General features: G+C 40.7%; 1 protein-coding gene across 6 annotated transcripts in view; it reads right to left on the reverse strand.

Annotated features, from left to right (window-relative positions):
- The window catches only part of dop1b (DOP1 leucine zipper like protein B), a 133230-nt gene that overhangs the window by 32725 nt on the left and 88089 nt on the right, over nt 1–12416 (reverse strand). For 5 of the 6 annotated variants that reach the window (XR_005945888.1, XM_041211835.1, XM_041211836.1 and 2 more), the window contains 6 exons: nt 10595–12215; nt 7745–7856; nt 5769–5957; nt 4992–5117; nt 3268–3405; nt 559–614 (listed from right to left, as the gene is read on the reverse strand). Coding sequence is in view for 5 of the 6 variants with exons in the window: in XM_041211835.1 (XP_041067769.1) it covers nt 559–614; nt 3268–3405; nt 4992–5117; nt 5769–5957; nt 7745–7856; nt 10595–12215 (2242 nt within the window). In the remaining variant the exon portion in view is untranslated. The remainder of the gene's footprint in view (nt 1–558; nt 615–3267; nt 3406–4991; nt 5118–5768; nt 5958–7744; nt 7857–10594; nt 12216–12416) is intronic. The other variant, XM_041211834.1, reaches the window with a different exon arrangement.

Consider the following 12416-nt stretch of genomic DNA (forward strand, 5'->3'; position numbering starts at 1 on the left):
AATCGGTGGCTCACCTTCATGATATCAGGACGTTCAAGGGAACAAGAAACCGGAAGGGTAGTGTCAGTTTTCATAGGACCAATAAAAATTGCATCAATTGGCAATGTACAAGTGTAAAGAGATAAATGTTGCCTGGTTCAAGCAAAATTCTACTTTGTAGTGTTTTGAAACTATCTCGAATGATGGTTCATCCAATTCACAAAATAATTGAATTTTTGAAAGGCAGTGTAAATGCAATCAGCGGTTTTAGTTAGCTCATCAAATATAAAGAATAGCCAAGAATGGCAAGGAGCTATAATCTAATGGATGAGTTTAGATGAAATTGGAACATTTAATCAACAGACTTGCAAACTCCCACTCATATTCTAGTAATCTGAGCATTAAGTGGACAAGATACTGGAAATAGCTTCTTACTTGCAAAAATTCATACATTTGTAGCAATAATGCAAATTTTCAAGTTTGCTTCACTTCATTCTTTTAACAGTTTTGCCACACCTCAATAATAATCAGTGCAAATGTAAGAAAATATGTTTTAAACTCTTTGAACAACAGAATTACCTCTGAAGCAACGCAAAACTGAACTGCAGCATTGGGATATCAACCAAAGTTGGTTTCTGGAAAAAAAAGCACAATAAAGTTATCCAATAATACAAGAAGCTATCCAATGTTTTAAACCTAACTTTCAGTGGATTTAAACAAATTAGCATTTTACACCGTCAGACTGCATTTCTTCAAGATTGTAAACAATTACGGACTCCCCGATAATTGAATATATAGGCCGGGATTTTCCAACCCCGTTGCAGATGAGACCCGCCATGGGTGAGGCGCCCCCCCCTCCCCCACCGCCAGCCAGAAGTCCATTGACTTGCGGCGGGACTGGATGATCACGTTGGCAGGTGGGTGAGGAAAATCCCGACGATAGGTTCATCATGTAATTACGGTACATAATGATGCAGATAGATTTCACATTTATTTGGTGTGGATCAAGGCTGCTCTTGTCAGACAGAAAAATGGTGGGAAAACGACAACTGGTTTCAGCATTCTTGCTTTAGGGGGAAGGTCAATGATGGAAAAGCCTGATGACAGATGCTAGTCTCACAAGCACTTGGGCAAATAATCAGGAAGCTACCAGGCATGCAAGTGTCAATGCCTTGGGGGCTGGGAGAAATGGAGAAAATTTGGGTGGCGGGAGGGGCTGCAGCAGCGTTAGGAAGCGCGCGCAGTTTTGGTTGCGACTTCTCACCCTGGCCCTGACCCAGACCCCCGGAGTGGTTTTTTCTTCAATGGAAATTACTTTGTTTGTGTGTCACTTCATCTCCTGCGCCACAAATTTCCCCAGCTGACAGGATGGCTGAAGACCTGCTCTGAGACCCCTAACAATATTACATTAAAACCAATTGTTAGCAGACATTTGAACATATATCTTCAGGTGGTTTGTCCTCCAATTTCCTATCTCCCTTTTGTGGTGTGGTGTCTGGCTTCTTAACGCCTACATACAAGACACAGCTAAGGAGGAGAACACTGGCTGAATTAGAGACATACTTAGCACCATGCTTAATCGCCAATGTCCTCTTTTTTATATAATGTAAAGAACATATCTTTTGTTTCCTATTGGACTGTGGATTAAAATTACAAAGGCTGCAGTTGGAAAGACATGTTTACTGGAACAGTGTGAGACATTGCTGTCCTGGAACAGAGCGTACCATGAAAGACAGAATGGTGCTGAGGAATGGTTTGATCTCGTGGGGAACTGCCTGGCAACAACGTTTTAATTGGTTTCTGACCAGGTGACCAGGGTTGTACGAGAGTAGTGCAGCAGCAGAATAGCTCCTAGCCTGAAAGGGACAAGACCCAAAACCTCTCTCTGCTATGTGTGTAAGATTCCAGTAATTCTACAATAACAGCTAGCTGGCTTTTTCCTCTCAACAATCTCTACAATCTGCGCTCTCTCTGAAAATCTCTGTTAAGGGGAAAAGGGGAAAATCACATTAGAGATATTGAAAGGCTAGTATTCAATCAGTGAAATAAAGATTGAAAGTGCTGGAAGACCACCTTGTGTCATCAACAAAGGACTGAAAGGAATTTGGAAGACACTGATCAAAATCAATTCTTTGAATCCTGTACTCCGGAATTGGTGCTATTGAACCGTTATATCCCAGCCTTAAAATCCATGTTTTTGCGTGTCTTTTGTGTCTTATGTGTGTGTCAATAGAGATTTAAGAAGGGGCAGAAATTAGCAGTTCATATTTCTTTCTTTTGCCACTGGTTAAAGACAATTTGTTCAATAATCAGTTGTTTATTTATGAAGTTTACAAACCTGGTGCTCATATTCTGTTAACCTAAATTAAACAATTAGGTGGGTTGATCAAACTTTTTCACATTTGTCGTCACTCAGGTAGCAGTGGGGCTTGATATTGCAGTGCACTATCCCCAGTGAGTCATTCACGGAATGTGGGCTTCACTGGCTAGGCCAGCATTTATTGCCCATCCCTAGTTGCCCTTAAGAAAGTGGTGGCGTAGGTGCACCCACAGTGCTGTTAGGAAAGGAGTTCCAGGACTTCGAACCAGCGACAGTGAAGGAACGGCGATATATTTCCAAGTCAGGATGGTGAGTGACTTGGAGGGGAACTTCCAGGTGGTGGTGTTCCAATATATCTGGTGCCCTTGTCCTTCTAGGTGCTAGTGGTCGTGGGTTTGGAAGGGACTGTCTAAGGACCCTTGGTGAATTCCTGTAATGCATCTTGTAGATGGTACACACTGCTACTACCTGTGCATCGGTGGTGGAGGGGAACGAATGTTTGTGGATGTGGTGCCAAGCTGTGTCCAGGATGGACATACTCTCATAAGCCATATTAAGAAAGATTAGGATAAATCTCTCCAAATAACAATGGCATCAAATTTTGATTTTCAAAAGGGCACTTGGTATACAATAAGCTCTTTTGGAAATGAAGAGGCAATTATTTTTATCCTATTTAAATCTCCTTCGCTTCTCCACCAGCGTCTGTCAGTAGTATTACCCAACCATGGTTGAGACACAAATAGCTCCCATTCCCAACCCAACACCAAAGCTTGGTACTAGACCCAAATCACTGGACTATGACGCTAATGCCCTATTGCCTGGTGCTATTGAAGTCAGACAACAACTATTTTTTTTTCTTTAACAATATTTAAGTACACTCCACTGATGTCCATCCCCACTTGAATCAGATTCGCCTCCAACAAAGTGAACCTGTCTTTGCTAAAGAAAAAAAGTGCACAATGTTTTACCTCTTCTTTGGTTTGAGGTGGCTTCTTGACAACTTCCTTTATCAGTTGTAAAATACTGTCAGTGTTGAGTGTGTCCAGTGCTTGGACCAACCCTACTAGCGTTAGCTGAGCTTCACTGGCTACAGGCAGAATCCGCGCCTACAAAGATAAAGACAACCTTCAAATTATAATCTAAGGACTGGTCAAGAATTACTTTTCAAAACGACTAGTATCCTTTTTAACAAAAGGTTACACCTTTGAAACAGCATGTTTTAGTTGTAAACTTCACCATATGCAACGGATTCATTTCCTATGAAAATTGTTGATACAATTGCAATGGATCGAATGAAACAGATGTTAACCCTGACTGCCGTGGACAAAATTATTTTCTTGTCACTTGTCAAGCTGCAGGAGCTGCTGGTAAATCTACAAAATTTGGATGCATTAAACTTGGGTGTTTCTATGATGTGTGAATGTAAAGCTCCAGAAGTTGGAGTTTGATTGAGTTTAAAAATGGTTCTTATAAACCACATTTTCAACCAATAAAAACACTCTAATAAAAAAACTGCTACCATCAAAAAGGAAGGGGAAAAAAGTTTACAAGATTTACTTTACTTAAAAAAGAACTTGCATTTATTTCAAGGCCTCAAGCTGCCCCAAGGCACTTTACAGCCAAGTGTAGTTCATGTCATAATGCAGGAAATGCAGCAGCCAATTTGTGAAAAGCAAGCTCTCACAAACAGCATTGATAATGGCCAAATATTTTATATTTAAATGATGTTAGTTGTGGCATAATGTTGGCTAGGACAATCAGAGATAGGAAACAGGTAGAGCATATTGGTTAAAAATAATTATGGTGAAAGCTTCAAAAATAGGACATAGAGAAAATGAATAGAAATAAATGTAAAATCTTGCATTTAGAAACAGCTCATCATTTCCTCAGGATGTCCCCACGTATTTCACATCCAATTATCTACTTCTCAAAACATCACGGTTGTTGGGCAGATTCAATTGAGGCATTCAAGAGGGCATTAGATGATTATTTGAATCAAAACAATGTGCAGGGGTACGGGGAAAAGGCAGGTCATAATGCTCAATTGGAGAGCTGATGAAGAAACGATGGGCCAAATGGTCTCCGTCTGTGCTGTTAAAATTCTGTGATTCTGTTATGTAGGGAAGCACTGCAGTCAATTTTGCGCACATCAAGGTTCCACAGGCAGCAAATAAGCCCAAGTTCAAACTCATCAGTTTTGATAATGATGGATGAGGGAGGAATGGTGGTCAAGACATCAAGAGGAAAAAAAAAATCTTCTTTGAATAGCTCAATGGGATCTTTTAAGTCCAACTGCACAGACAGACAGCGCTTCAGCCTAACATCTTATCTGACAACGTAATGCTCTCTCCATACAGCACTTAAGGGTCAGCCTAGGAGAAGTGTTCAAATCCAGGAATAGGGCTTGAACCCACAACCTTTAATTTGTTGGGTTTTAAGCCAATTGAATCAGTGTCATAACGAGTGTAATTTTTAAAAAAAGGGTGCCCCTGATGTTCGGGCTGTTTTATTACAGTAATAGCAATGTTTTTAAGCATTTCAGTACACGAGAATTAATTAATTATACATGAGCTGAAAATAAATAAAATTGATGGCCCAGCAGGCAGGAGTCTTCTTGAACTCAATGAAAGTCAAGATTAAACTAATATCCTTGCAATGCAAACATGCCTTGAGCAATAAACACTGGTCTTACCTTGTTTTGACTCAGTATTTTGCTGCTTTTCTTCTTGTTCCACACTGCTGCCACAGCCGCCATTAGGTGGACACCCATCTGAGCAGCAAATGGATTCAGGAGCTCCAAGATTTTCTGTTTAAGTGTCTTTTAAAATTAAAAAAATGGTATAAGATGTGAAAAATGGGCTCTGGCAGGGTTTTTCTTCTTCTTTGCTCCCATTTTTACAGCCTGATGTTTGCAGTGTGACTGCCCTACCGCAACCTCCCTCCGCATCCAAAACATACTGAAAACCCTCCAGTGAAATCTGTCAGGATTCAGCTTTCACTAATGTCACAAGTGTAGGGAAAATCTTCACCTCCAAATCGTTCTTTTGTTTCTCTAATTCTCCAGTGAAAGAAAGCAAAATGTCCTACAAAGCTTGGTTTTCCTGAGATAAGATTACTGCCAAATAATATGAATAATTTACAGAAGTAGTAAACACAGTTCCCCAAAGGTGCTAACGCTAGGTCTACTGCAATCGTCAACCTGTCTGCTAAAACTCCACCCAACTCAGCCTCATTTGACTGAAGACAAAGTTGGATTTCAGTTACAAGTAGGCGAGAAAGCCCATCACCACATCTGTCTCGTGCTATGATGGGTAATGCCTTTTGAAAAATTTCTAATAATGCAATAAGACTGTGTTGTTTTAAAGTGGCAGGTAATTAGTGGTCAGAATTATACAGGTTATAATTGAACAATTAAGTCAACCTCTCCCCAGTCCAACCCCTCAAAATAAGGGAATTAATCACTACTAACTTTGGTTGATTTAAAGTAAATGGATGACGAGGCCTTGCTAGTATCAAGCAAATTCATGTGCTTTCTCTGGGATTCTTCTCTTCGGACTACACCCCAGAGAAGAGATGTAGAGTTGATGATTAAAGGCAATTCTTCAAGGATAGCATTCTTCGCATTTTTCATGCTTGTGGGGTCACCTGTGGTGGTAGACTGATACAAAATGTATAGACAGTGGAAAAAGACAAAAAGCTTTCTTTAACATATATAAAAGAGAAAGTTGAAGTATACAAGCAAAAAAAAAAGCATTCAAAATGCAGGTCAAGTCAAAAATTCTTATGAAGATACCCAGCTTAATCATGAATTCACCTCTTCAGTCAAGGACATGGGTGTACAGCTCCTTCCCAAGATGCTACTGATACCCAACGCTTGGCCTTGCCCGCCATGAAATTTTGATGGATCTTTTTTCTGTGGGCGTAACTGGTCGGCTGTGCCTTTTCTGTTTGCATTTTACATTTTCTGCATTAGACCAGATTCTTTCCTTTCTTGCTCTTCAAAGCATGGAATAATACTACTGAGGAATGAAACTCTGGCCATTTCATGTACCCAGTGCCAGCATTAAGCACTGCCAAGTCAGTGTCCTTAAACACAGCCCAAAATGGTCATTCAGCCCCAACCACAATAGCACCCCGGCTAGGTGGCTTTTCCTGCACTGGCCTTCTGAGAAAACTAATCAGTGGCAAAGTATAAATAGTTTTGTATTGTGGACGGATACCCACTTAGAACTAGATCGAGACTGCTCACATGTATTTCACATGGAACCCTTAAGCCCAGCAGAGAGAAGGGACCTCCATCCAATCAGGGCTATTTACTCTGCAGCTCTTTAAACTTGCACAGGAAAGGTTTAGTCCTCAGCTATCTGGATTGCTGTAAACATTTTTAATTATGGAGAAATGCAATGTAAGAAATGGATGGTCATTTTCCGCTCCCCCGTCCGCTCCTTCTCTTCTGAAGTCAGTAATGAGCCCGGCGCCACTGAGGTATTGCCCATATGTTAGCCTAACCATTAAATAGGGCATTTAACCATAGAGAAGGGAAGCAATTATAACCTACTCCAAATCCTACCCTCACCAACATATCAAGTTCCTGAGTTTGGACATCAGGGCGAAGGTTAGCTACAGGCCCTCATAAGCAGAACAAAATAGGATGAAGGAAAAGGGTAATATTATGCTTGTTAATATACTAATTCAGTTTAAGCGCCTGGCTCCTTTGAAATTTTTTTTGCACACCCACACAGATGCCATAACTTTAAAGAGCCAACTCGTGCGTAGCCTGTACAGGAACCTTTGGGTTGCTGCACAGTCATGCAGCTCAGGGGCAACACTTATGTTCATATCTTCGCCATAAACAGACCAAGATGTACATATTAAAAGTAGGTGTTAAGGAGTTGCTTTGTTTAGACCTGAGCAATAATGTGCTGACTGGGCATCTGACACCTAACCTTCAGCCCACACTTATACTTGTTGAGAATTTTCAGACTTCCTTTTCTGTTCCTGCTCCCCACATGAAGTGAAACATTGTCCATCTTTCAAGACATTTCCCTCTCACTCTCCTCCATCCCCGGTCTCTCAACAACTGTGCTGTGTTAATGGTATATCAATTGTGTTTCACTGTATACAGGTGGAGGGCATTGAGCACATATAAAGAGACATTCCCTTCAAGAGGCTGCTAATTTGTTTAATTAGTTAATTAGTTTTATAACTAAACTCAAAAGAGTGTAAAGAAATATTTATCGAAACGGTGATGTGGTTAGGTTGGGAGATGTAGGCTTGTAATGTTTCACTCCTCACAATAAATACGAGACTGAATAAAGATCAACTCCAGTACTGTCCTTCACCAACTGGCTTTCTGGAGTACAGCATCACAACAACCAACTGTAGCATAACTGTAGGCACAGGCAATATCTGAACGTGTACGCTCACCGATTCACGAGGAAGTACCTTTTTTGTCTGTGCTGAGCTATCCAAAAGACAATAGTGAGAAATGGTAGTGAGGCCTTCCAAAAGGGTCAGTGGATAATCTGGAGGGATATTTTCCTTTTTTGAAGTTGTGCTAAGGAATAAAAAAGAGAAAAAAATTAAATGAATGCATTTTACATATCAACATAGTGATCTGACAAAAACGTGACTCAAGACTATTAGCTACATAATCAATTGCAGCCCGACCATACCTCTTTTGCACTGACTAGCTCAGATTTGAGATGTCAGAGCCAGATACAAACATTGGTTGAAGCAACTAAATGCTCAAAAAGGTTCAACAATGACTATCTTTCCTCTTTACAGACATCAACAGATTTGCTGCGAATTTCCAGTATTTTCTGATTACAGTTTAAAACAATTCTATGCAGCTCACCATCACCTTCTCAAGAGCAATTGGGAATGGGGGGTGGGGGGGGCACATCCCATGAATGAATATTTTAAAAAGCATATAAAATGCCCAGAGGAGCTCAGGTCATACTTGAGTCAAGAAGATATAATAATGTCTATAATGTTATTGGAAATTATTTTAAAAGAGTTTAGTGGTCTCTGTGTCTATGTATGTGTGTGTGTGTGTCTTAACTGGATTAAAGCCAGCTGGTCTAGAGGCTTTGATGTATAGAAGGGAAGTAGGTTTGAAATGGTAATTAGATAAACATAGGGAAATAGAAGGTGAGGTGCAAAGGGGGCAATTTGCATTTTTAAATAAACCACTCAAAAGAGTGGGTGAAATATTACACCTAACCAGGTGCAGCTCGGAAACGTGTTTATTTTTATATAAAGCTTACTAGTAGCGTGGGTATTATGAAAGGGTTTTATTGTTAAAAGATTTAAAGTTAAAAAAAATCTAGTGACAATGAGAATTTGCATGCAAAGAGAAAATATGTATAAAGAAAGAGAAGGCTGTTGATAAAAGGAGGAGGGATTCTAAGATCTAAAGCTCCAGTCTGTAAGCCTCAAGTCTATCTGCAAGGATCCCGAGCTGAAAGAAACTCATTTTGAATGCGACTGTCCAGGGTGTGCATTGCCAGGAGTCTCTTTAAATCTGTGTGTTTTACTGTCGCCTTAGCGAGGGTCTAACTGAGAGTTAGATTAATTAGGGGATTTTTGTAATTATTATTGTAGCAATTTTACAGACATATGCAAGTGCTTACAATCTTTCTTGTATTAATAAATGTTTAATTTAGTTTAATAAAAAACCTCTTGATACTCAGTAGTCTTATTACTACCGCATTCAAAGCCTGCATCTCGAAACATATAAATTGCAAAAATGGGTTATGTTTCAAATTTCCCTCAGGGATTTGAACAACTCAGTCTTACCATCAGCTGTGTCATAATACTTGACGCAGAGTCAAACCCCGTATCCCCTCCCAAAAAAAAGCACTTCTTAGTGATGTGAAAATAGAAGCATAAATCAAGAATCAGATCCTGAACCACGTCTGGACTGAATCAAAGCCAAATAATGCACAAATTCCTGGCACAGGCCACCTCACATTAATTTGGCATGACATTATGTAGACTATAACATAAAGGCAGTGCCAAATTGAATTCAGGAAGTCTTCAATTATAAAGTTAATCCAGGAGCTTTTAAAAAGATATTTGGAGAAAGCAAATACTGCTGCCTTTATTTTCAAAAAGATGAAATAATTTACTGCCTGGGATCACTGCACTGTGAACATGAGCAATAAGCACACATTTGCAGAGTTCTGGCCTAGTGAAATGCACATGATTTATTATTAAATATCACCTAGGTGTTTGCGGCTGAGCTGTGCATTACAGAAGTTACCGCACCAAATGTCAAGAGGACACGGAATTGGCCTATTCATTCCTCTATCTGGGAGAGGCAGTAAGAATAATACCTCAGGGAAGTTATAAGCCTAATTTCATTTTTGCAAGTTTACACTAAGCATTCACTCTATTTTCTAGCAAAGTGTGATTACAGAATATCATCTCAACTACTACACAACTGCTTTCAGCCATTCTGCTTTCCTAAACTGAGCACAAATTATGGATTGAGCTCAATCTTCCCAATCCATGTGGCTGGAAACCACATTCAGCAACATATTCATCAAATGCAATGTTAAGAGATTAAACTGTTCACATTTGCATATGTAATCACCCAAGAAATACTTCAGCATTATTACTCCTCCAGAACTTATCTTCTAACAGAGTGACTGATATTCAAGGATATTAAGTATAGCTCTTAAAAAGGCATTGGAAGCTTTTTTTTTAAATATATCTGTTTATGGGACCTGTGCAAGGCCAGCATTTGTTGTCCATCTCTAATTGCCCTTGAAAAAGTGGTGGTGAGCCGCCTTCCTGAACCACAACAATTTCTAACAACAAAAACAAAAATACCTGGAAAAACTCAGCAGGTCTGACAGCATCTGCGGAGAGGAACACAGTTAACGTTTCGAGTCCATATGACTCTTCACCAGAACCATTCTGGTGAAGAGTCATATGGACTCGAAACGTTAACTGTGTTCCTCTCCGCAGATGCTGTCAGACCTGCTGAGTTTTTCCAGGTATTTTTGTTTTTGTTTCGGATTTCCAGCACCAGCCAGTTTTTTGCTTTTAATTTCTAAAAACAGTTGCATGTGGAACTGTACGACACCTAATACAGGAAGAGATAATGGCATTATTGCTTCGCTTCAATCAGATTATAATACATCAAATACTGTTGGTTAAATGCTAAGTAAATCAATGACACAGTAATGGAAGCAACCATAACACCACTTTAAACAAACATCAAGTCCCGATGCATTAGGAGACACCTATCAAAAATATCGAGAGAGAAAAAGGATACTTGCGTACCTTGCGGTGTTCTTTTCACTCTCACATTCATCCTGCTGAACAAGATCATCAAGGTTTCTACAGATCCGGGCAACAAATGGTGCAACCACCAGCCCCAAGGATTTTCCAAGGTAAGGCAGGGAGGCAGTGACCAGGCTCACCCATGGTGGATGAATACTATAACCGTATTGCGGTTCTAAGGCCCTGACAACTGCTGACACAAACATTCCCTGGGCGGTGATTGCCTGAGAGTCTACAAACCCCATGGCAGTAATAGAATGTTGGAAGCTCATGACCTTTTGCCACTCCTTGGAAAGGTCAGAGGCGCCCTCGTGCTCAACAGCTGTCTGACCAAGGTGGTGCTCCAGCACAATCAGGACCTGCAGCAACTTCAGGAGTTCAATCTGAAGAGGGTGCTCACTCCAAATCTGGTCCTGACCAAAGTTAATGAGACTTTCCTCGGACAGGCCTTCTTCAACGAATTGATCGCTGGATTCTGCAAAGCTGAGTGTGTAACTCTTCTCGCTGATGTACATGGATGCAGAAAGGGAAAGTAGCACATATTCCTGAACCTTCCACTTGGTCAGCAACTTGTGGATGAGATCAATGTTTTTGCCATCAGTCGATTTCACAATTGCAACCAGCTGCGTCATGATCCGAATCAGGACTTGCACACTATTCACTTGGACATCCCTGTTTCCCAACAAATCCTTGTGACTCAACCTCATCTGGCATGGATAGTAGGATCTCAAGAAATTCAGACAGAGGTAAATTAGCAATTCTATCAATGAGGAATGGTGATGGCATGTGGGCAATGCCTGACTTGAAAGCTTGCCATAAAAACTCATGCCCAGGATGGACTCCTGATGGCGAGCTAGAAGGTTATGTATAAGACTCAGCTGGCTGGTGGAATTGGTATCTATATATGTGGCAGACAGTGCCTCAGTAAATTCTTTGGGAGTGGTTTTCAAAACAGCTTCCAGGACAGAAAAAGCATACAACACCCGTTTAGAATCATAAGGCTGGATATATAACAAGACATGTTTGAACAAAGCTTCCACTAAGGCATGTTTCTCTTGTTGCCGTTTTAAAAGCTTTTCTCGGGTAATTAACTGCAATTCCAAATCTATTTCTTCCTCGTCACTGGATAGCGACTGTGACATCTGTGTTCTTTCAGAGTCAGTATGAACCAGCATCAATTGGGTTTTGGGCTGAGGGCCACTACTGGCCATCCTGTCTATGATAGCTCTCTCATGTAACACAAGGCCCTCTTCTTCAATATTGCTCATGGCACCTTGGTGCTCTGGGGATGGTGGCGAAACAGAGGAGGTGATTCCTGAAGAGACAGCTCCTGAACTGGTATCGGTGGACTCCGTGTGCTCACTGCTATCCTTGCTTTCTTCCGGAGGGACATTCTGGGCTGGTTCGCCAAATGAATGGTTGGTGTTTGTCTTTAACACTTCCCGATTCAGGCCTGATCTTTCAGGCTCTCCTTCCACTTCAGCCCAAAGAGCATCCCTGTCCACTGATGAAACGTGAGCAAATATAAAGCTTTCCTCAGAACTTGTTTCAACCATTTCTAATGGTGTACTAAAGGCTTTCGGGTAGGTAGACACCCTGTTGTACAAATGTAGGACATCTTCTGAAATACAATAAAAAACAATTAATATTTACCTCTTGCTGTGGAAGTCTACCTCAAGTAATCCTGCAGCGTACAAATCTCTCTTTGGACTCAACAGGACCAACATCCAGACTTTCCCACATGGATCAGTTGGCAAAGTTGCAGCCTAGTGTGGGACTGAGACAGATAGACAGGGACTTGCTAAATCTGATCTCTGCTGAT

The sequence above is a fragment of the Carcharodon carcharias genome, chromosome 18, assembly GCF_017639515.1.
Source record: "Carcharodon carcharias isolate sCarCar2 chromosome 18, sCarCar2.pri, whole genome shotgun sequence".
Classification (NCBI taxonomy): domain Eukaryota; kingdom Metazoa; phylum Chordata; class Chondrichthyes; order Lamniformes; family Lamnidae; genus Carcharodon; species Carcharodon carcharias.